The sequence below is a fragment of the Pleuronectes platessa genome, chromosome 7 (assembly GCF_947347685.1).
Source record: "Pleuronectes platessa chromosome 7, fPlePla1.1, whole genome shotgun sequence".
Classification (NCBI taxonomy): domain Eukaryota; kingdom Metazoa; phylum Chordata; class Actinopteri; order Pleuronectiformes; family Pleuronectidae; genus Pleuronectes; species Pleuronectes platessa.
The window spans coordinates 10865677-10890998 of NC_070632.1; the positions used below are offsets into that span (position 1 = coordinate 10865677).

A 25322-nucleotide genomic window follows, 5' to 3' on the forward strand; every position below is an offset into this window, starting at 1 on the left:
GCTCGTTATCTTCTGACAGTGTGAGCTGTCCCTAACACGGCCTGTTTTTGTTAGCGTGCTTAAATATTCCAAGGGCTCCTCTGGTTCCCATCACTCTGTGGTAAACATCCTTTGTCTTATCTGACTTCATCCGTCTGCTTCGTTTTCACCACGAGGACGATAATTACTGCACAGGGTTTTCCTCGCCAGAGTCCAACTCGCTCCTCACATACACACGTAACAGTTCCAAATCATTTCTGTGCATTTGGTGGTCAATGAATAGTGTATTGATTATTTCCTCTTGCATGTTGATGATAAAGCTTCAAGGCCACGGACTTTGTTGCTGGTCCCGACCGTGCTCCTGCGTCCTTGAGCGCATGTGGTCGATTATGTCACTCTGCAGGATTTGTTTCTGTTGTTCTCACAGTGTGTATGGAGTGAGAAACAACACGCTGAAGTGAAAGGAAAGACGAAAAAAAAAAGACCAAACCTATTATGTCCCCTAGTCCTCATGAAACCAAATTAAAAATAGTTTTAAACCTCATCAGTACTTGTGAGAACCTGGACTACTGTACGTGTCCTCCGCTCCCCAGCGGACGCCCCTGCCAGCTCATTCCTCACATGCTGTCAAACACAGACCACATAGTCCACAAACAGCCAATGGCAAAGGTTCTGTTTATTTCAAAGAGACTTCTGTTGACTCAGAAGGGCCTTTGGATGGAGCAACAACCCATCAATGATTAAGCTTTTGTTTTTTTGGGGGGGACGAATTTAGGATTATTAAGACATCAAGGGATTTGAATTGCAGCGTGCATGATGATCTTGGAGTGCACAAAGACAACAGGGCAGGTCCACCGAGGTATGAAGGTGCCAATATAAACAAATGTGGCGTAAACTGGCCGTGCACAGGCCAGTGACAAGATAAAAGGACTTCTACCATTTCAAGGACAGGTGATTACCACACAGTCTGAGTTTTATGTGATAGCCTCAATTTCCTGGTATGCTGATGGAAATATACTGTGAAAGAACCACGAAAAGGATTTGACACAAAAAGCACATCATCCTCCTGTGTTTTTATTCAACGATTTAAAAAGACATTTTAACTGTTGGACTTTGGACTGATAGCAGCTCATCTGCTCAGCTCAGATGTTTGTGTAATGCCGATGACTGGATGTAGGCGCCATGTGTGATGTTGGTGTATGTGGGTGGGATTTGTGACCCTCGGCTGTTAAGAGGAAATTCATGAGGCAGCCTCTTGTCTTGTTATGATAAAGAGGTATTTTTTTCTTCTTCTTGTGTTTAGTTCGGGGGGGGGGGGGGGGGGGGGGTTGACATGGACAGTTTAATTAATAACCACCATCCATTTCTCCCTGACCTCAACTAGTCACACATGTTCTCACTGGAAATCCAGACACAAGCGACCGTATGTTCCTCAGCGGCTACTGATGGAGCTGTAGAATCACACTGTGGATAATCAGACACCAGGAAAGAAGAGGAACAACTGGTACCAAGCAGGGATTGAGTATTAACCGACTGGAATAAGGTAAGAACTGCAAGATTGAGGATTTATGTATTTCATGTTCACGAACCTGTGACTTCCTATGAGCCACTGGTGAGCCTCTGGATCTGACAGGTGGAGAGGTGCCTGCTTGGCTGTTGTGTGTGCTGTAAATGTGGACTGGAGGGTTTTTTCCGTAGACCTTGTGGGCTGCTTTTTTCCTCTCAGGGGAAATTATGCTGCGTTGATTAAAAAATAAATGTGCCAAGTGAGGTCCACACAAGTAATGTTTCAGTAGAGGACCTTGTATAACTTTGAAAACATGTCTGTTATTCATGAAATATAAGCACATCTACAGTTCAGCTTTATAATAGTATTAAGGAGTTGTATGTTCAAACGGAGACTTTGGAAGATTATATTATGTTCAGAAAGATTACCTTGAAAAGACGATCCTGTCTAGAGATTCATGCTATAAAGTGGGCCCTACAGACGTAATGTGTACTTGATATGGAATGGGATAAGTCATACAGTACATTTACTGCTTAGTCAGAGCGCAGAAAGTAAAGTCTCCTGTCTTGGCTTGTTCTCCGGGAGGACTCGCTGCGGTCTGACTTCCATCCCCCACCTCGCCGCAGGCAGCTACCAGACAGATCCCCCCCTGTGTGGGTGAGGAGACCTGTCTGGTGGGTTGATGTGGAGACACCCGGGCTGATGTTTAATTACTCTGTGGTGCAGGAGTGCTCAGGAGATTTGTTTCTCTTTTTACCATGTTCCACAAATCACACATTTTCTGTTCTTGTTACAGAAGCTAACAGAGGGCCACCACGGTTCTGCGGCACGGTGCAAGTCTGTTTTGTTTTTTTCCTGTGCTGGTGCCCGACGACCCTCCTGAATGAATGAGTGGGTGGGTCCCGACATCAATGTGGTGGGGCCGCTGCAGATCCCACCCAGCGATGAGTTCTCCATCTCAGAGAGCGCCCACTTGTTTGGTAAGTCTGCTAGGCCGAAAGTAGCTCATGTAAAGAGCTACATGCTAATATTGGCATGCAAATATAGTGACATGCTGTAGCTTTAATGGGAACACACTAGTACTGCTAACACACAGCTAAGGCTAGTGTGAATAGTGACACTGACATTTTGACCACATTATGATTCTAGATCGAAAGGCATCACCAGAATTATTACAGTTCTTCAACAATCTTTCACAGCAAACCGTCCAATAGCTATTGAGACATTTCTCTCAAAACCACAGGCGCCAACCTCATGGTGCTGCGAGAGGAGACGTGCCATGATCATCACCACCATTACTTGGGTGCTCCAACTGGAAACCAGTTACTGTTATAGTGATCCAGTCTAATTGAAAGTAATGGGTTGGAAAACATTTACAGAAACACCTGCCTACCACACAAACATGCTCCTACATGATGATGTAAAGTGAAATAAACAGTTTCACATTATACATCTCTGGTATGAGGATGAACTTTAGAAGGCTATGGTTTATTATTACAACAACCAATCAGCTACCAGATGCAACAAGCTGATTATCCAAGATCCACCATCAACCGACCAGAAGCAGTTGTAACACTTTGTGCTGCAGTTGAGAGGGAAAGCAGAGCGCTGAAATACAAAGCTCAAATTAACTGTTCCTAAAAGGTAATAAACTATTAGAAAGCAGGTAGATAACAGTTGCATCTATAAACTCTTAAGTGTGCACATGTTCCTCATACTAATTACATAGACAAACAAGTTTCTCTGTAATCTCTGACTCACAAATCCAGGCACAGCGCACAGTAGCAGTCCGCCGGTACCATCGCCCCAATCAAGAAAATGACTTTAAACATTAGCCGGCTACTTGTAATTATGTAAAGACGTGATTTTTTGTGGTTAATGAGTAGCCGCGCCAACCTTTGCTCCCCTTAGGATTTCTCAAGCAAGCGCCAGACCGGCTTTGTTCTTCATCAGCTGTTCTCACGTCTTTCGATGACGAGTTCTTCCATTAGCATAAACGAATGGCGGACGATTTCTTTTTAGTCGGGCAAGAAGAGAGGACTGACCCACAGAACAGAGGTGCACTGGGGAGATCAGAGAGTAGAGCCTCTGACAAGTGTGTCTGGTCACACTGAGATGAGCATGGTCCAGAAGAAGTCTTCAAGAGGTCAGTGATACGTAAAGTTTACAGATATTCAACTAGTAGAAAGAGTAGCTGCTTGTTTTAATGCTAATCTTTCAGTTCAGTCGAGGGATCATTCTTTTAAATTCTCTCCTCATCGCCCCCTACGGACGTTTTTAAAGGAAACGTCAGGTCATGAATTCTACCAGCTCAGAAATCAGTAAAGCTGAAACAACATAATAGGATCACATGAACATTCGTGTATCAGTTTCAAAATTGCCAAATTGTTTGGAGTAGAGTTACATGTCATTCTAAAAGACACAGTGTGCCCTGTGCAAGCCAGCCGTTAATCATTTATGGGTTTATAGTATGTGATGTGTGTGTTGCCGACTACTGCTGAGCCCGTCTCTTCTCTCACGAGCCCTTCAAATCAACCCAATAAAGTTTTTTTTATCACAGTTCAGGTTTCAAGGATGAATGTGTTGAATGTTGATCAAGTTTTAAAGTAAGAGGCGATAAATAATAAAAAATTCAATTCTAAATTTATTTCCTTTGCCATCTGGCTGATATTTTCTCTTTAGCGGCATCGGCTCTTATTTCAGTAAAATAATGATATTAAAGCAACATTACACAATATCTTTATTACCTCAGCCAATGAGGTGTGTCCGTTGGTTGTTTTGTTTGATTGTAAGCAAGAAACGTAGCGGAAGGATTTGGTACGAGCAATATTTTCAATAATTTCAAAATACATGCAGATTCATATGCACAAAATGTAAAAAAAAAAAATTCACTGAGGGGAAAACAGAAAACATTAAAAAACAGAAACAACACAGCTTTACCTTAATGCACCCTGTGTCCAGCATTGTGGCCACCAACACTTGATGATATCATGATATAACTAATAATATGACTTTAAATATACTGTATATATCACTGATTAGATTAGAAGTTGATAACTCTAAGTCTACAATGCCAGGAAAGGAGAGGGAGTTACGAGGACTCCAACTGACCTCCCTTCCTGGTTGGTGCAGTCCAGGTTTTATGATGTTGAATCATGTACATGTTGCTGAGAGTGAAAGTTCATTCATGACCTTGAAAATGTCCATTTACAACTTTTTTCCTAAGCTTTCTACAACATTTTATGATCTTTCTCAACACATCAAATTTGCAGTCACCTGAAATCGAAATTTATGCCATGTGATAACAACTTGCCTACCTCAACCTGCCAAGGAGGAAACTGATATTTATTCAAAAGCTCTGAAGAAAGAAAGCGTTTTATTGCTCTTTGTTCTTTGTCAAATTTATTTTATTCATCCTCCTCCTCCTCTTGTCTCAGATATTCTGGCAGATCACGGCTGTTCTCTCCTGCAGGATCCCGACGTCTTACCCTTCACCGTCTACCCCAGCATGCAGTACCCGTCCATGGAGCCAACCATGCCACCCGCACCATACTACTCCAGTCAGAACTACTACCCCCAGTACAACGGAGACGAGTGGTACTCAAACACAGGGATATATGAACTGAGGAAGGGAGCCCTGGAGGTCAGCTACGATGCTGAGATGGAGGACACGTCTGCTGTGGTGTCCACCGTGTGCAAGAGGACCCGGCACATGTCGCAAGCTGGAAGGGTCAAAGGGGAGGAGCTGTGTGTTGTGTGTGGGGACAAGGCCTCTGGATATCACTATAACGCTCTCACCTGTGAGGGCTGTAAAGGTGAGATTGGAAATCAAAACATACACAAATCGTGTAGCAAGCCTTTAAGAAGTCACATTGAATTCCTTGTGTGTGTGTGTGTGTGTGTGTGTGTGTGTGTGTGTGTGTGTGTGTGTGTGTGTGTGGCAGTCGATGATAAAAGCTAACCACTTTTCAGGGATATGATTATTTTCACTATAGGTCAGATCTTTTTTGCTTAATAACAGCACTAAATCCCTGCCCTAATTTATCAAAAGACAGGGAAAATAACCAATTAAACCCAACATAACATTTCAAGTCGCTATTAATTCAATCAAGACTTAAAACTAGTCAAGCATTGAATTAATCAACTAATAAATTCAAAGAACACAGTTGTGCACAGTGCAAGGCAGCGTTTGCACTGTTTAAAGTGAACGTCCCGGCTCAGTCGAGGCAGTTTACATATGAGCAGGATGACATTTGGCCGACATTCCAAAATTAAGTTAATGTGTGTAGCTGTTGACTTTTAGGGGCCAGCCATGACGGGGCCGCTCGTATCTACAGTCCAAACAGAAGCTGGTGAAGAGGAATATGTGGACAACATGAATATTCTCTGTGGCTGCAAAAATAAATACATGTCTGATTAAATCATATTTAGCTGCTACCGCTGCTACCGCTGCTGTTCACGCTGACATATTGCTGCTGATTCCATGTTCAGCTACGGGCCGGGGAACATGCAGCAAATCCATGCAGTTAAACCACTCAGGCGTGTTCAAAGTGAACAGATGACACTGTAAATGAGGAAATACCTCACTTAGAACTTACACTTTACAACCATGTAAATGTTCTCCACCTGGTGACAGTAAGGTTGTGGCCTTCAGCGGCTCCTCCCCATGTTTTATGACACTGTGAAATGTGCCGTGATTCCTGCCAACTGCAGGGTGAATGGATATGAGTGTAATTCCACACGGTGAGGTTGGACAACGCCTGGAGGGCAGCGGGGCCTGTCCTGCCGTTTGACGGAGAATGGGCTCAGGTCTACCTGGTACCGCTGCCAGATTGGGTTCCCTCTCAGCTTTCTGCTGCACAATGCAGGAGCAACCGGAGCTCAGTTACTCTAATGCATGACATTGTGCTTAATGTTGGATGTCAGAATGTCTAATGACTGTTCCAACGTTATTGTGTGTGTGTGTGTGTGTGTGTGTGTGTGTGTGTGTGTGTGTGTGTGTGTGTGTGTGTGTGTGTGTGTGTGTGTGTGTGTGTGTGTGTGTGTGTGTGTGTGTGTGCGTGTGTGTGTGTGCGTGTTCTAGGGATTCTCTGTGTGACATAATTAGAACAGTGTGTGACCTGTGAAACTGTAGTTTTATTTATTGATGATTAGATTCATTACTTTTGAATAATTGTGGTTTCAAGAAAAAAGGCAGAATCTGCACTGTGGTTGAAGAACCTTTATTTTGAAAAGCATCATTATCACACCCATTAAAAAAAATACTCCATTGCATTGCATATGTATGAATTAATTATTAGGCGAATATTCTCAAAGTATCAACATGTTAAAATCAATGCTGCAGAAAGTATATATATTCTATTATTTAAGGATTATGATTATTAATATGATTGAATAGACTGCTAGGGGATTGAACCACTGACCTTCTGGTTGATGGATGATACGTTGTACCTCCTAAGCCAAAGGCAGCCATTAATACAGCATTAATATATAAGCAGCATTTTAAGTAGCTGGTGGAGCTACTTTTTAATACTGTATCTACTGATGGATGGTGTAGAAGAATCTATGATAATTCAAAAAAGAAAGTAACCAATTTAGACGATTTTAGTTTTTTTAAAGATACATTTGTGTTTGGTCTATAAAAGAGAAATAAGTACTTGATAAACACTTGATAAATACTTGAAATTGATAGTTAAGTAAAGTATTTGAGCACTGAACGTTACTTTCTATCACAACACTATGGCGCAACAGAATATAGAATATACTACTGTATGCATTCCATTTCTTTATGATAGTGCCAAATGTCTTGGCTTTGACCAGCATCTTTTTGTACCATGCACATAACAATTCTCTGTCTTTCCCGTGCGCAGGTTTCTTCAGACGGAGCATAACAAAGAAAGCGGTGTACAAATGCAAGAATGGAGGAAACTGTGAGATGGACATGTACATGCGCAGGAAATGTCAGGAGTGCCGGCTCAGAAAGTGCAGAGAGATGGGGATGCTGGCTGAGTGTGAGTATCCCTGCTCGTCCGGAGCCTCTGGTGCTGACCAGGTTCTGAACATTCACGTTGGTTAACCTGATGACATGTTTCTATTGACTGTCATGTATCAATTCAAACTGATGTGCAGTGTTCACACGAACACCGTCTCTTTAGTTGGTGAACCCTCATTTTCCCCTCTGACATGGGCTGTTTAAGTTTTTACTGAGGATTGAATATCACATAAAAGACAATGGAGAGTTCCTGGTTTTGTTGCAGTTACAGGAATAGCAGCAGTAGACAGACACCGTATGCTTTATAAAACAAAAAACTGACAATAAAATAAATTTACTCCAGAATTATTTGGGTCTCAAAGGTCTCAAGTATGAAGCGCTCCACACATTTCTGTGACTCTCCAGGGGATTATTAGTTGTTGGGTCCATTACGAGCCGTCAGGTGAAAAGAGCAGGAGGATAGACTGGACTCCTGTTGCTCATAAATAGTGAAGGGAAGCCGTGATGAATATTGCAGGGTGGTTTTCACGACTTCACCTGCAGGCTCAACAAATTAGACCTTTTAAGTGTGAAAAGACAGATGATGATTTACTGGAGACGTCAATGTTTTATCTCTTTCATTTCTTTTCATTTCTTTCCTCTCTCCGAATCAATTCTTTTGTTAAAAGGGGACTATCTTTCTTTTTGATGGAAGTAACAACAGAGAAATGGAGATGTGAAGGGACTGCATTTCTTATTATCAGACTTTATGGGATGACAGACTTGTGAGGCCAAAAAAGGTAGCGAGGCCAATGTGACCTTTGACCTTTTCCCACCCAAATCTTATCAGTTATCGTTTATAACTGCATGACACGGTTGTTGAATGAAGAGCTGAGATCTCTTCAACACACATAATGGAGCCCTCCTCACTGCTGGCAGGTCTGCTGACAGAGATCCAGTGTAAATCTAAACGGCTTCGGAAGAACACCAAGGCGTCGCCGGGACAGTCCACTGGAGACGAGATGGAGGGGGTGGACAACACAGACAGCAAGCAGGTCACCTCAACCACCAAACTGACAAAGGTCATCACAAATACACTGATTTTGTCACACACATTGTGATGGAAAAGTGTGTGTCACTTCTGAATGACTGATTGCTTTCTTTTTTTTCTTAATTCAGGAAAAAGTTGAAATCACCAAAGCGCAGCGGGCCCTCATGAAGGTCATCGTAGATGCTTATAACAGACACAAAATCCCTCAAGACGTGGCCAAAAAACTGGTACATTACCATTAATGTTGTTTCAAACTTCAAACTCTATTCTGATTATTGTCATTAATAATGTCCACGGATGCGCTGTTTACAGGTTGCAACAGAGAGTTGCACATTTGTACCATGGCCCTGAAGATAAATAAAACAAATAAAAAACCTCAGTGACAGGCATTTCTCCATTAGCAGTTAATGCTGCTGGGTTTTTCTCATTTGCCGTTATTTGCCTGTCAGGGCCACCGTACACGCACCAGTAAAGACATCAGTCTACTGGTGTTCATCTGCTAAAGTTTGCACTCTAAAATGTTTAGGAGTGGATTGTTAACATCATCATAGATAAGACCCAGAACACCAGCACCACCCTAATGGTGTGAACTGTTTCCTGCTGTGCTTCCCCCGCAGCTACAGGACCAGTACAGTGCAGAGGAAAACTTCCTCCTGCTGACGGAGATGGCAACGAGTCAAGTTCAAGTTCTGGTGGAGTTCACAAAAAATATTCCAGGTATTTTTGATTTTTTTTCAGATCCTGTTGAATACAAATGGTTTTATGAATGTATTTCAATGTGGAGACCATGACACATACTGGTAGTTGCCTCATTATTTCTTTCTCACACTGTGTGGTATCGTCTCTTTGGCAGGGTTTCTGTCTCTGAATCACGAAGATCAGATTGCCCTGCTGAAGGGTTCGGCTGTGGAAGCCATGTTCCTGCGCTCGGCTCAGGTTTTCAGCCAGAAGATGCCCAACGGACACACAGAGGTTTTAGAAGAGAGGATACGCAAGAGTGGTGAGTCAGGGGATGTAGTGCGCCTGAGAATGTCTGTTTCTGTGATGCACCGGAGTTCTAACTTAGCACAGTGTGAACTGGAATAGAGCTCATAGGACCACCAAGGCTCAACAGTCCCTTTAAATCAACCTGAACCTGCATGCATCCGCAACAAAATTCCAATGGGCTCTTCCCTGACCCACACCACATCCATCCCCCAGGTTTTATGCTAGTTTTTGTATAATGCTGCAAACGACCACTATCTATGCGTTCATCAGCTAAAATCTAGTGACACCTGCACATCAAACCACCGAATGTTAACTCCTGATTCATGGCCTTCAAGCCTCCTGGGCCTTTGCTCCACCAGCTGCAGCAGGTTGAAGGTGCAGCATCCTGGCAGTCGTGGTTCCATCTGCAGTCGAGCTGCCAGTTCTGCTCGGATCCTCCTTGAATAATTGATCTGCCTGATCTGTGTGATGCAGGTGGGAGACGTGTGCTGATCTGTTGATCTCCAGTGGGGTGTGGGTTACACGTGCACACACACCCGCACTGGGTATAGTTTCACTGCTTTTAGATGTGTGTGTGTGTGTGTGTGTGTGTGTGTGTGTGTGTGTCAGTGTGTGTCCGTGTGTGCAGGGAAGCTCGCAGCTAATTTGAACCAAAGTGTTTCTGCTATGGGAAGTTATAGTTCTCATAAACAGCCGTCTCTCTATTATAAGTCAAATCAAATAGTTGATTGAGTGGTGGTTTAAAAAAATCATTGATATGTATGCGAGGTGTCATTGTGTCAACCAGGCTGGACAGTTAGACAGGCAGCGGCAGTGATGGCAGGTGTGTGTGTGTGTGTGGGGGGGGGGGGGGGGGGGGGGGGGGGGGGGGTCCCTTGGCACTTGGCTGGCATGAATAGTAGGGATGGGAGATATTCACACTAAAGGCCAGTCTGGGAGAATCAGGGAGCAGAGCTGTCTGAAGAGACCATTGTTTCCTATCAGCACATCTAGAATGCTATTGTCCACTTCTCTTCCTCTGAGCCCCACTGGCATTTCTGAACGCTCGATGATGGGTCCGAGCAGACAGACCCCCACCCGCCCCTGTTGGTTTGAAAACTCAACGCAAACATTTATAATCAAAATAGAGGGTTTAATATTAAATCTTTATTTACTGTTGAACCACTGTAAGAAGAGAATTTGATTTGATATGAGTGTTAACATTAACAGTACAATACCTGTTGAATGAAATTAGCCCTTGCTACAGTGACCTGTGCTCCCAGTTGTGTTTATAAGATTTGTTTGGTCTTTGGTCAGAGTTGTGTTGTTTTTCAGTAAAATGACACCAGCTAAATACATGAGTTTCTGTGTAGTGGTAGATCAGCTCCTGAACCTTTTGTGTAGAAAGTATTTAATTGTTTCGGCTGTGGATGATCATTCAGGATGTAGATGAATAATGATGCAGATCAGAGAGGACTGTGGATTGACTGTCCCGGCTCAAAGTGCAGAGGGTTGTGCAAGACAAACTCTTTATTCCTCTTTCATTTCCCGCATCTCATTCTTTAGATTAACTCTTATCTCCATCAATGAGAGTTTATTTTCACCCGTGTCCGTTTGTTACCTCTTGTTGGTGTGTAAGCAAGATTACATGACAACAACCGGAAAGTTTATCACAAAACTTGGATGGAAAGATGTTTCTATTAAAATTTGGATCATGGTGCAGATCCAGGAAAAATTGAAAATGGGAGATTGAGTGTTTTATGACCTTTTCACAATTTTACCACAGAATAATTCATGGATCTTGATGAGATTATTAACATTAGTTCAACATAGTGCTGAGCAATGACAGTAGATTTAAAACTCTAACTATTGTTAAACTTCATGAGACAGAATCTCATGTGTCAGTTCTGCTGACACATGCTGCTGCCGTTTTCTGTTGTGTGAGTTGTAACCACGCATCCTTACTTTAATCGAGTTTGAATGTCGTGCTTATGAGTGAATTTTAATTTTTAGGGTAAGTATCCCTTTAGAGACAACTCTTAATCCAAGGTCTGAACTCAACTTTTGAGTTTTTAAAGACAGCTTCTTGTTCATGAAAGAAAGAATATAAAGAATATAATAAATTGTCATTTTCTGCAGGTATATCAGAGGAATTCATGACACCCATGTTCAACTTTTACAAAAGCATCGGGGAACTCCACATGATAGAGGAGGAACAGGCTCTCCTCACAGCCATCACCATCTTAACACCAGGTATCAACGACTCCCTACCCCAGACAGGCTGTGTCATATTGTGAGCTGTTTAACTCAATATCTACAATCTTTGATTCCCTAAAAGACGTATCGCTCTTCCCGTCTCCAGATCGGCCCTTCGTGAAGGACCAGCAGGCTGTGGAGAGACTTCAGGAGCCCATGCTGGAGGTGCTGAGGAAGCTGTGCGTCCTGCAGCATCCGCAGGAGCCGCAGTACTTCGCTCGTCTCCTGGGCCGTCTGACGGAGCTGAGAACACTCAACCATTACCACGCGGAGATGCTCACATCGTGGAGGATGAACGACCACAAATTTACCCCCCTGCTCTGTGAGATATGGGACGTGCAGTAGGGAGCGGGAAGAGAGAGATGCCCTGGAGGTGATGACATTTAGACCTGTGAGACAAAAGTCACCATTCAACTACATGATGTGGGAATTAAATCCCTGCAAAACTTGTGTTGCAGCACCTTGACATGTAGGGACTCTGTGAGTTCAGACTATTGCTCTACTCACACCATCATTATGTCTATTTACTCACACATGCAGAGGAACTTGAAATGATGGAGGTGTTTCCAGCACAAAGAGGAAACTGTTCAAGGGTTCGGCTGAAGCAGATTATAACGTCTAACTGCTGTGGACATCATGTTAAACCCTCATGTAAAACTTCATGTAAAACATGTTGAAGGCCCAGCGTGATTCGTCAGGCAAGTGCAAACACTGGAACTCATTCAAAGCGAAGGGGTGCTCATATCAAGTGTAAGGTTTTTAGACGACATTCAGTTTGATATTAGCTTTGTTTATTTTATAGTCGTAAAAGAAAACTTCATACAACTCGCTTCATTTAAATGCTGTAAATATGCAAATGTTTTATGTTCTGCCTCAATAAATTTTAAGATGAAAAAGTAAAAGATGAAGCTTGTTTTCATACATGTTTGTACAAAGGGAGGAACGAGCTTTTTCAATGAGGAGAAGATCTAGAGGTAAATCATCTGGTAAATGAGAAGAATTATGATATGATTAATAAATGAAACTTAGTATCATAAATCTAAAAAATCTAAAGGTTTCTCTGATTAGATATGGATTCCCCTTGCATAACTTAAAACAGCAAACACACAGAATTTTTTTTAATGAATTATTTATAGCCATATCTAGTATTTCATTTCTATGGGGTATCAAAAAAATACTGTTGACAATTTCTTATCATTAAGTTATGAAAACAGTATTTTTCTCTTTCTTTCTTTCTTTCTTTCTTTCTTTCTTTCTTTCTTTCTTCCTTTCATTCTGATGTTAATTGTAGTAGCAGTGGCCTGACTGGTTGTTTCAGGGACACGTCAATCATCCAGTTTATCTCTCATTTGTCCTTTCAGTGCTGACAACATAATTTTACCTTAACATTTAATTGACTTTTTTTTTAAGAAAACAATAAGGTTTTTAAATCCATTAAAATGTAGGTATTTATTGATGCTAGCCTGAAATGCACAAAGCACAATTACAGATACAGTTTATCCACAAAATAAAAATTCCATATAAATCACAACTATCCCTCACGACTCATGATGTATCTCAGTCTCATTTTTAACACTTTACAGCAAATAAACTTTACATGATTTACATTATTGTCTTAATGTCACATATAATCATTTTGACATGTTAAACAAAAAAATGAAATAAAAACACATGTATATGAGATCCAAAACCCGATTTTTAATATAAACACCCATATTATATCATCTTTGTGTGTTTTACAGTTAATTGCAGGTTAAGGACATAAATAACCATCCTGCGGGTTATGTCCATGATTGTGTCATAGCACCATCTTGTGGAGTAATTTGGCAATAAATATTGCAGCTGGGATGGCATTATGTTCTATAAAAGAAAAGAAAATACAAACAGAGTTGTAAATGCACTGACGCTATACTGACCACGGATTCAAAAATTAGACTCAAGATTAGAAACAACCTACAGATTGTCTGCAAAGACATAATTATTTCTTTTATCCTTTTCTGCTGTTTTGACAAGAAGACATCTAGAGGTGAGTTCTGTCCTGGTTGGTCGGAGATGTGAAAAGTTCTGCTTCAGGGTAAACCAGGAATCCAGAGAAGGTGGTGTAGCGCCCCTGGTTGCTGTAGACGGCGTAGCGCTCGTCCTGCTGACTGTACAGCCACACGCTGTCGCCCCGACGCAGAGACAGCAGCAGACTCTGACTCTGCATCTCCCGCCTCTTCGACGTGTCCTCGTCAAACACCATCGCCTGCACCTCGCCCTTCCCAGTCATCAGCTTCACGGACACGGCCTTACGGGGGTGTTTCCCCACAGTGAAGGCAAAGAAGTAAGCCCCTGGGTAGTGGCAGGTGAAAAGGCCTGAGCTTTTGTTGAAATGACCCCCGATGTTGACATACTCCACGTCAAAGGTCAGAGGGGGCTTGTCCTGCAGCCTGCTGCTCTGACCCATGAGTGTGGACGTCCGTGCCACAGAGAAGGCAGAGCGTGGCTGCTCGGCCGCCTCAGGAGGGCACTGGGGCTGGGACAGGCCCGTTGGGGACAGGTGGTTGCTGATGTAGCTGGCTGTGGGGACGTCAGGGTAGATGAGGTAACCAGAGAACGTGATGTAAGGCCCAGCGTTGCTGTACAAGGCATACTGAGGACTCTGCTGCAGAAGTAGCCACACTGTGTCCATCTCCTTCAAGCCGATCATGACACTCTGACTCTGAACTTTCCTTCCTTTCTTGCGGTAGTCATCATACGCTATCGCCTGCACCTCCTCCCCGTTCTTCACCAGTATGACAGAAAGCATTTTCTTTGGAAACTTCCCCACTGAGAAGGAGAAGTAGTACGCCCCAGGGATGCGACAGCGGAATCGACCAGTGTCTGGATTGAAATCCCCTCCGATGTTGACCAAGAGCCTGTTGAAGGTCACGGCCTTCTGCTTGCCTCCCACTACGCTGCTGGTTTGTGTGGCGGAGAAGGCAGAGCGCACACTGGTTGTTACTGGGGGAGCATGAAGGGGAGAAACGTGTCCAGAGAAGGTGAGCATGATGAAAACACATGCCAGGAGGCAGTGTGTGCTCCAATGAGCTAAAAGAAAGGAAACCAAGGAAATAACCGTTACAGATGAAAGACACATATCACTGTGAGGGAGATAGAATATTTAAGTTTTTGGATGTTCCAAAATAAATCTTGTTGGGGATATCAGGAACACCAGAGGATTCACAAGATAAATCTGAAAGTTCATCAGATAGATGGAATTGGAAACACTTCCTAATAAACACTTCATATCAGGTTTGTTTATTATTTGTAATAAAAGAAGCGTGAAAACAACATTTCCTGTTTTATCTGGCGTAATGTGCTTACGTCTTTCTTATTTCTTGTTGGATTTTTTGTTACTGTTGCCTAATATGAGATTAGTATTGATTTTCTCCCAACAAGAAAATGAAAAGACATATTTCTTTTTCTATAAAGGGGGGGGGGGGGGGGGGTGGAATATTATGTCAGAGAAAGTTATCTAATCTCTCTGGCCTCTCTATAGTCTTTGGTTATTTCTTATAAAACGCAATAGGCATCTTAAAATACTTAAATGAAACCTGATCAACAATAAAGTAAGTCAGTCAGTCAGTTAGTTATTTAGTTAGTTAGTTGAACTGCTCACAACTCAAAATATATCCCGCTGCAGTTTGACTTTGCTTCATATAAGTCTATAACAACCCCTATTGAATAGGCCAAGTCTTTTATATCAAACTGACCTCGACCCTTAATGTCTCAGAGAAAAATGTTCTGAGTTGATAAGCAAGTCTGTCTAAACCCTGTCAACACAGATGTTCACGCTGGAATCCGGTGCTCAGTGTGAGCAGCAGCCCCCGTGATGTGGCTGATACTGCCTGTTCTCTCTGTGCACTGAGAGACGGGACCAGATTAACAGCTGGTTCATCTGCTCCTATGTGTGTTGAACAATGGGACATTTCAGGGGGGACGGTGAGGTGCATAGGGGCAGGTTAGAGAGCTGAAAGACACCCCCGCAAAGTATAAATAGAGCATTACATTGAAGTGTGGATGAGTGTCGGCAAATCGGTTTGTGCTAATACGATATAATAGTTGGGAGAATTGTGGATTTTTGAAATCTTTTGGGGACTTCATTTGTTAACATTCCTGAAAATCTGGTATTTTATTAAACACATTTGGATTCAGTTAAAAAATTCCTTTGATTTAGACTGAGCTACTGAAGATGCCATAAAAATACTTTGATGAAATGTGCCTACATTTGCAGAAACAGCAAATTTTTTTAATCAAGCATGGTCAGAGCAGCTTCCGTGGTCATAACTACATGAGCGGAGACGTTGCACCTGTAAAGGCAGCAAACATGAGTTGTAGTTACAGGCTCAGATGGACACCTGCCTGTTTCCCCCTCTGCTGCCTGTAATACACTTAGTTTACTAAAAGACCAAGGATAGATGGTAAAAGCTAAACTGTGGTGGCTAACCCAGGGTCAGGGTCAGGAAATGAGTGAAATAGCAAAGTAAAAGTTTGAATCTCCTCTGACACGTAATGTGTTGTTACTGCAGCAGAATTGTGAAATGTTAACTAAGCTGAGAATCGCTTATAATTCGAACAAAACTTAACTATCTCCACTATGTCTGGAGACTACTGCCGAGGAAAATTATAAAAAATCAGTACATTTTCAATTCTATTTATATTTCTACATAGGAATTGTGCTAAAAAGATGAACCCATTACAAAAATATGAAACCCACCTGTTGAGCGATGTTGGAGCAGGAACAACATACTGGACTTCTTCTTCTTCTCGGTCGGAAACTTCAAATAAAGTTGTCCAAGTTTGCTGCACTGCTGATGTTCACGTAACAGACCTGACACCCGAAGGGACAAAGCTTTTGTCCGTGCAGATGCGTCAGGGAGGAGCTCCACACTCTCTCCCATCTATAGCTGCCATTCCAACCTGCAAAAAACAAAGGGGGAAAGTAGCTGTGTCAGGCAGCTTTAAGAGTTGTGTCTAATCCACACTTTCTTTGGTTTGAAACAAGTGGAGCAGCACAACACACGCAGACTTCGATAAGAACACCACAACAAATGTGCTGACAATTTAGACTCAGTTGAAAATGTATATTCACAGTAAAATCTCTTGAAAATAACTTTTCTTATCTTTTTCAAAGGGTTCAATAATGAATGTGTTAAATGATTGTAATCACTATTTTAGTGATGTAAATTAAAGATTTTGTATGCAATCATTTTTACTTTGTGGTATACGCAGATGCAGTCATACACACAATATTATGCAGTTCTGGGTGGAGTCTTTGTATAGACGCAGTTGTACAAAAAGTATTTGTATGAATGCAATTGTACATAAAGTATTTATATAGATTCAGTAGTACATGAGGTCTTTATAAAGATGCAGTTGTAATTGTGGTCTTAGATGCAGTTGTACATGATGTGTTTATATTGATGGAGTTGTACATGTAGTCTTTGTAAAAAGAAAGCTGCATATTGTTAGGATTTCAATATATTAGCTATAGTCTGTGTCTAACTCAACTCTAAATTAATAAAGATAGAAGTAGTTTGAGCCAGATAAGGCCTTCACGCAAATGATTAATAATAACCCTTTCCTTCCAAGTGTTTAATCTTGAAAATTAGAATGTGTCTGCGTCACAATGCTGTTTTGTTGTTTTAGTTAAATTGTTTTGAATGTCTGTACAAACAGAACATTGTTTTGATATAGCAAGAACACAATAATCTTCTCTCCAATTGTCAACACCGTTGGCCCACATGCCATCAGCTGTGTCAAGGCTGGTCAAGAGATGAACATTTTGAGACTTGTCACTTCCTTATTCCAAAGCCAAGAAGGAGGGGCTACGCCTGCGCACTTTCGAGGAGGAAGAACCAAGAACTACTGTTATAAAATAGACAGGCGCCGGCTGTTTGATGCGTTCTGATGGGTCTCGTGTTCTGATGCGACTTGTTGGATGCCCATTGCTTTGCTGATTGTTACCTTTCATTGCTTTCTAAATAAATACTTGATTGAACAAACCGAGTTCGGCTCATCTTCTCATATTTAGGATAAACGAAAACGCTTAACAATATTAAGTCTTTATATAGATGCAGGTGTAAATTCCCTTTTTGAATAGATGCAGTGGTACTTTATTTATTTATAGATTCAGTAGTACATGATGTCCATATATAGATGCAGCAGTACATGGTTGGATTATATAGTGTAGTAGTACCTGTTGTCTATATATAGATGCGGTATATGCAGCAGTACATGATCTGATTATATAGATGCAGTAGTACGTGATTTGTTTATAAACTTGCAGTAGTACATGTTGTCTGTACATAGATTCTGTAGTACATAGATGCAGTATCATGTGCAGTAGTACAGGTTGTCTGTACATAGATGCAGTAGTATATCGTCACCCTCTTAAACGAATGGCCCCTGTTTCTCAGAAAACACAAAAAAAATTACCAAATATTGAATATATGATATTTTTTAATAATTTCAGTCAACAAGGTTATGAAAAAAATGTAATAAACGCAACAGTCACTCCATCCTTTGACCTCTTTATCAGATCCGCCCTCTTCATGGTGTGGATGTGTTTTATCTGCATTTTCAACAACATCAACAAGTGTTGAAGGTATCGTCTGCTCCATCTAAAGCAGTGTGTTGGTCTGGTACGTGCTGCTTCATGTCTTCTCATTGTCCTTTCCAGTGGATGAGGCCTGATCGGTGTCAGAATTGTCAAGTGCATCTCTTACCGAAAAGTAGAAACATTTCATCCTTTTGAGGTTTAAAGTCACAAATGTGGGATCATTCTGAAAAACAGTCATTGCCTTGTGGTCACTTGTATTAAGCCACAGATTCTGGAGCCTTTCCACTCTTTGATAAATGCTAGCTTCATGGACTTAGCTATTTTGCTGACTAATATGCTGAGTAAAAAGACTGAATAACTATGCAATATTTATAGCTTAGCCTATATTAAAGCAAACCTCATCACTTAGCAATGGGGATGAGGCCTGAATCATGGAAATAACTTCAGTTGCTAGGTAGATTTTTGTTCTTCTTGATGCAGCCGCCATTTTGAAAAGCTTTTAAAAGTCACACTCTTAGGCCATTATTCTACAGGGGTAGATTCAGATGATCTGTTCAGCTGAGGATGTAGTTGATTTTACCTGAAGAGACCAACCAGCATAAATCATGAGGACATGATTTAGGCAAAAATAACATTTTTGTCAAAAAAAAGACTTAAGAGCTTATTTTAGGAAGGTGCCGATATAATATGTGTTTAGATAGATGCAGTAGTGCAAGGTGTATTTATATAGATGTAATAGTTCACGGTGTATTTATATAGTTGCAGTAGTACATGTTGTCTTTACATATATTCAGTAGTATTTGATGTGTTTATATAGATGCAGTAATACATGATGTGTTTATATAGTTGCAGTAATACATGTTTTCTGTACATAGATGCAGTAGTATATAGATGCAGTAGTACACGCAGCAGTACATGTAGCGTGTGTTTGGCGCTGACAGTCTCTGATCTGCTGATCTGCTCCTCATCCTCTGTCAGGACGCACAGGACCCGGAAGACGTGTGTTCGCTGTCAATGCCAACGACGGAGAGGAGACACCGAGACCTGAAAGCCCTCATTTAAGACAAGATGGCAGGTCTGCCCCGCAGGATCACCAAGGTAAGGATTCACACAGTGAACAGAGACTTTTCTGAGGCGACCTAAACACACATTCTCCGACCGAAGCTCCGCCGGTGGGCAGTTTTGTATGCTAACGTTAGCATCTAGCTCGCCAACGCTGGTGTGCTAAAGTAACTTCCGCTTCACTCCTCGGCTCACATACACGGGCGCTTTTTTAAGATGGCGGCTAAATGTGCTCTGGGTCGGGCTCCTGTTTTCTCAAAATACCTCTGAAGCTCTTCAGTTTATATTCAGACCAGACTGGTCTGCTAACTGAGTGGCTTGCTAACCGGGCTAACTATGCTAACAAACGGCTCTAAACGGACATTAGCTAACCCGGGCTAGCTGTGTTTCAGCTGTGTTTCTCGATTGGAAAAACAAGAACACCCTGTTAGTCGGGTTCTCCGGGCTCTAGAAATTTAATCTGGCTACACGCGAATTGAAGATGAGACGGTGGCCTCTTTACTAGTCCTCGTGTTATATTCTTATTAAATTACTACTCTGTACCAACCAGTAGCTGAGCATTAGCATCTTAACGTGGTCATAAATAGTATTAACTAAGCCAGCAGGATGATAGTCCTGCTGCATCAGAGTCCATGGAGCAGTATCACCTGATCTTGGCTCGCTAAACAAATATGATCCATTATTATCTGCGCCACACAAACCCACAGCTACATTATTTGAATGGTGACGTCATGGTGAGCTATAAGTGCAATATGCAGGGACACATCTAAATTAAATACATCTTTAGTGGGGACTCCTTTCTCCCCTCCCTCCCCCCCACACACTCACCCCTTTTGTTAGGTGGGTTGACTCAAGCGTCTTTGAGAACTTGCCATATTTCTTATGTGGGTTCAAGCTGCCTCGGGTGCATCTGTCTTTTCATGCAATCCCATAATGATGCTTTAATTTGTGGGTCTTACGAGCTCCAGCTGAACTGTCTGCACCACAGTGGAGCACCATTACCCTCTCCACCAGTGTGGTAGCTGTCATGTTGTATATTTGCATGAATTCAGTCTCACTTACCATCTATTGAAAAAGAAAACTAGAGCTTGCCTATTTTGTAAAGGAAATGGGCCTACCTTTGTATTGAGCCTGATTTAAAAAAAAAAAAAAAGAATCATGGGAACATAAATGGTGTCTAAGAGGAGTTTGCACAGGTGGGTTTGTAAGCAAACCACAGATCAAGGGGTTGGTGGGAAGGCTGGGAAAAGGTGCTCAGCGACTCGAGTCCTTGAGCCCTTCGACCGTGTGACTGGGACTGGGAGCCCCTCTACTGTCTGTGTTTTCACTGCATGGTTTTGTCTGTGGGTTATCTGAAATATTTCAGGAATCTCATTCCCAGTGGAATTCAGGAGAAGAGGGTCCAAAACAAGAGGGGTGGCCTTGGACAGGCATGGTTTTCGTACATCGCTGGTTTTCACATTTATGTGTTTATTATCCCGATGTAGTCAGCTGTGATATGGTGATCGAGGCTACATTTCAAACAGCCATATTAATAGGTTTAAAATAATTGAAGAACAAAATCAAAGGGCCTTGAAGAGCAGGATAAGTGTTGAACAGGTCTACATTGTAGCATCCAGACTGTACAGTACAGAGTATTACACTGTAGTTTCTTTGTTTCAGGGACCTCTCAGGTGTGGCCCTCGCATACCACAAGCCTGCTTCTCTTTCACCGGAGAGGTGTGATTCTGTAGGTCACTTGTCTCTTAGAAGAAGTTGGGTGTTGCCAAGCTGCACTGGCTGATGAGAATGTCAAAAATGTTCTCTTTCCTGCGTAGAGTGTTGTGAAGCGGCCACCTCCGTCCAATTTATTGGCGCCTCCTGACAAGATCTAACTAATTGTTAGTTCTATCATACAGAAGCTGCGCAAATCAGTTATAGTAATATTCATCTATAGTGATTATTAATCCTGGACAAACAGGCTCCCTGTGAGCAGTTTCCCTCGTACTAGAAAAACTGTTGATATGTTGATAATTTAGTTTGTTGTGTTTTAATGAATACACCTTTAGGTGACTGTACCAAGGCTCAATTCCACCCCACCTAATTTTCAGGTAGGAAAAACCCTGGTGCGGTGGCTGAGTCAGTGTCACCTCTAGAAGACAGTTAAGTGCTGCACAGATTCACAGCATTGAGTCACTATTGCAGTCAACGCCTCCCTCCTTCCTTTCCTCCCGTGTTGTTAGAACCAAAATGACAGTAACTCTTTTGCAGGTCTCAACAGGGATTTTAACAATCTTTCCTATAAAAAGTTTTTTTATTACCATTATGCAATTCCCAATAGCATTTACTCATATATCATTTTGTTTGTTTCTTTGTTTTTCTTTTACCAGGAAACTCAGCGCTTGCTTACAGAGCCTGTCCCAGGCATCAGGGCAGAGCCAGATGAGAGCAACTCCCGCTACTTCCATGTGGTCATCGCCGGACCTCAGGATTCACCATTTGAGGGTGGCACGTTTAAACTTGAACTCTTTTTACCAGAGGAATATCCCATGGCAGCTCCTAAAGTGCGCTTCATGACCAAAATATATCATCCCAATGTCGACAAGTTGGGAAGAATATGTCTTGACATTTTGAAAGGTAAGTCAGCATGTTAATGTCACTGCTCGTGCACCTAGAAGATTGTGTTTTATGACCTTTTGGGTTGGATGGGTTGGTTCTAAAATGCGACAGACACAAAAATGAAATCAGAAAAGAAAACAAATATCTTGCGGTGAATATCTCTATACAGCAGAGTAAATAAGTCACTTCCTGTCTCTGCCTGCTGCACCCGGCTGCTCCACCTCTCGCCTGAATAATGTGGAGGATTCAATGCTGTTATGAAGGCGTCTGTGCAGAGAACCTCCCGCTGTGTTGTGCATATGGGAAAGGCAAACTCTGGACAAACTCCGTAGTCAATTCTCCGGTATTTTACCCGGAGGTCATGTCTTTAAACGGTTCATCAATCAGGGTCACGCTTCCCACAGGAGATCATACCTTACTTCACCAAAAGCATTGATAGAGAACAGGCATTTAGTTGAGCAGTGGGTGAACTATCAAACTCATTGTCACCTGCTATTTTAAGGTAAAACAGTTGCTTTAATATACATGTTCCTCCTCAGATAGTTACAATAACACTTGACAGAATGTGTATCTTCCCAAGCAGCTTTAATAGGTACTTTGCATTGGCATCGTTGAGTCAGGCTTTTGATTATAGGAAAGCATTGTAGTTATTGTGCTCTCGATGTGTGATCTATGAGCGACATGACAATTTCAGCTTATTCAAAACTTCAAGTGCCTCAAGTGTTACACTTTTTACCCTGAAATGGAGCTTCTAGTCACAATGGTTGCGTATCACCTTTGTCACTTCACAACTCCAGCAGCTTTAAAATAGATGAACTATTCCTGTGTTTTTTCTATTACTCTACTTTCATCATATTACACTTGATTGTAACCTTGCTTATCTTAATCTCTATTTTGGTCTAGTAAATATCTTTTATTTTTTATTTCCCCCAGATAAATGGTCTCCAGCTCTGCAGATTCGCACAGTGCTGCTTTCCATCCAGGCGCTTCTAAGCGCTCCGAACCCTGATGATCCTCTTGCAAATGATGTTGCAGAGAGGTGGAAGGCCGACGAAGCTGAAGCCATTGGAATAGGTAAGAACTAACTGAGTAGGCTGTGGCTGGGGGGGGGGGGGCAGTAGAGTGGTCGTCCTGTTACCAGAAGGTCAGTGGTTTGATCCCAGTGTCCTTGGGAAGGATAATGGACCCCGAATAGGACAAAGTGCTGCCCATAGATGCACTGTGTGCGACTGGCAATAAACTGCACTGTGAAGTTGTCATCAAGACTAAAAAAGCGCTGTATAAATATAGACCATTTAACTGTGATCTGTTCAGGTTCAAAACAAAGTTGCAGCGACATCCATTAGAGGGTCACTGTGCAGAGCTTTGTAACTTCTACACTCAGCCATTACAAGCCTCATCCACTTCATTATTAACACAGAGCCAAGTTTACTGCACTTTATATCCAGCTCTTGTCTAGTGTGCTGTCCATTAAGGCAAAATCTCAGCATTACATCCTTGAGTCGAACTGAATGTTTGTACCAAAATTAAGAAATACCAACAAGGGTTCATGAAATATTCTGTTCACCAGAACGGGACGCACAACCTGAAATTATAATGCCTCCGGTCACAGGCTGTTGCTGGTGCAGAGGCATACAAAGTTAATGTCCAATCCTGCCTAAATATATCAGTTACTGGAATATGATGAAACTGCAACACTCTCACATTTTAATAAACTGTGAAACTCTATTTGAAAGGTAGTTTTATTTATGAAAAGCTTTTAAAATACTCCTCATGACAGAAAAGTCCTGAGGGTAAAATGTGATTCATGACTTCATGAAGTTCAGAGCTCAATGACAAATTTACCTATAAAGTTGACAAAATATGAAATTACGTCTGTTGGTGATGTTGGTTTTTCTAATATATTTTACTCCTGACTTGGCATAAAGCTGTTTCGAATCAGCTGTTTCGAATCAACTGTGTCTCAGAGCGGTCAACTTTCATCAGTTTGTGTTTTTATGGTGTTTGTTTGTTTTTCCCTTTACAGCCAAGGCTTGGACCAGGCTTTACGCCGGAAGCAGGAATGAAGTGTAGAGCAGCCTGACAAGTGGAGAAACGAGCGGAAGTCAAGTGTGAACACAGCTCTTCAGGTTCTTCCAGGACCTCTTCCTACTTCATTTGCATTTAAGGACACAGTCTTACATGAATAAATATCGAAATTAATATCTCTAATATAAATACACACACACATACCCGTTTGTTACAGAATAATAATGAATATAGCGTAAAGGAAAAAAAAAACTGCTGACAACTGGTGATTTGAATGCACACTAGAGATTAAATGGCTTGTCCTTGTCCTAACCCACTACTGTTGAAATGCATGGGCAGAGGTTTTAGATCTTCTCACCTGGCTTTCTTCGTCCATTGATTTTTTTTCGGGAGGATTTTACCAACCGTGCTCAAACATACACGTTTAGGGGGGAAGATGGTGTTCTGTGTAGGGGATGGCGTAAGATGGGTGGAGAGGAGAGACTGTCCAGATTTGGTCAATACGGTATACATTTTATGTTTGTCTACTTTTTTTTTTAAAGGATCTTTGTTTTATTGTGCTGCTGTGTGTTTATTAAAAGCAGCTAACCGCTACTAACCCGCTGCAGACACTCACCTGGAGTCCAAGCAAAGTTTCATCCTGTGAAGGTGATGCAGCAGGACACATAAGTAATTATAATCACGCGTCTTCTTTAAGTCAAATCTGGCTTTATTAAGTTCAAAATAAAATGACTAAAAAAAATATACTCGCCTAGCCTGCCACATTAACTTTCAACCACTCTGTAGACCTGGATATAAGCTTGGGGAAGGTGAGATTGAATGCAGAGGGTGCGGTGGACATTGAGGACCTTTTAGTTTTAGCGCATAGTGTTTGTTTTACTACCATATCCAGCCTTTTATTTGTGAATCGTTCTAATGCCATACTAACTCCTCTGCTTGTTGTTTCCCCTGTGTGTCACCTCAGTCTAATACTTCAAGACGGTGGTCTACTTTTTCCAATGGCATTTATTTCACAAAGCAGGGATTACACGTGAGCTGTCCTGTGTTTGATAATTTGAGTTGGTGTTGCGGGGCTGACCTGTTTGGGACATAATGCTTAGTAGTTGCGGGATCAAACTCCAAATGATCGGGGGAGGGCCGTTGGGACTCGTGATGGTCGTAGTTGGTCTTTGGCTGAAAAGTCTGTATTCAATTCACTGTCTGTAAATTCATTCTCTCTATTCATCTGGAGTGGAAATGTCTTCCTGCTCCCAGGATGCTATGGAACAGTTCACCTGCATACTTTTATGTTCTGTAAATAAAATCTATTGATTAATAAACA

At 41.8% G+C, this 25322-nt stretch overlaps 3 protein-coding genes across 7 annotated transcripts; 2 read left to right on the forward strand and 1 right to left on the reverse strand.

Moving 5' to 3' along the window:
* The first annotated feature begins 774 nt into the window (after positions 1 to 774).
* On the forward strand, positions 775 to 12632 carry nr1h4 (nuclear receptor subfamily 1, group H, member 4). Of its 5 annotated transcripts, XM_053426393.1 has the most exons (12): positions 937 to 1255; positions 1364 to 1522; positions 2283 to 2466; positions 4924 to 5301; positions 7357 to 7497; positions 8397 to 8539; positions 8637 to 8735; positions 9126 to 9225; positions 9362 to 9508; positions 11614 to 11727; positions 11813 to 12103; positions 12271 to 12632. In XM_053426393.1, the coding sequence occupies exons 3-11, from the start codon at positions 2370 to 2372 to the stop codon at positions 12073 to 12075; spliced, it is 1482 nt and encodes a 493-aa protein (XP_053282368.1). In that variant the 5' UTR covers positions 937 to 1255; positions 1364 to 1522; positions 2283 to 2369; the 3' UTR covers positions 12076 to 12103; positions 12271 to 12632. The 5 variants fall into 5 exon arrangements, with proteins under 5 accessions (XP_053282367.1, XP_053282368.1, XP_053282366.1 ...); XM_053426392.1 differs by lacking the exon at positions 937 to 1255 and adding an exon at positions 775 to 930 and having other exon boundaries at positions 11813 to 12632; XM_053426391.1 differs by having other exon boundaries at positions 11813 to 12632.
* Positions 12633 to 13750: 1118 nt separating this feature from the next.
* c1qtnf13 (C1q and TNF related 13) lies at positions 13751 to 16652 on the reverse strand. Its single transcript, XM_053426412.1, has 2 exons — positions 16583 to 16652; positions 13751 to 14799 (listed from the first exon to the last, which is right to left on the reverse strand). The coding sequence occupies exons 1-2, from the start codon at positions 16650 to 16652 to the stop codon at positions 13751 to 13753; spliced, it is 1119 nt and encodes a 372-aa protein (XP_053282387.1).
* A 2605-nt stretch (positions 16653 to 19257) lies between these two features.
* On the forward strand, positions 19258 to 25322 carry ube2na (ubiquitin-conjugating enzyme E2Na). The gene is made up of 4 exons (XM_053426396.1): positions 19258 to 19411; positions 21745 to 21991; positions 22907 to 23047; positions 24000 to 25322. Exons 1-4 carry the CDS (start codon positions 19382 to 19384, stop codon positions 24044 to 24046), a joined length of 465 nt encoding a protein of 154 aa, XP_053282371.1. The 5' UTR covers positions 19258 to 19381; the 3' UTR covers positions 24047 to 25322.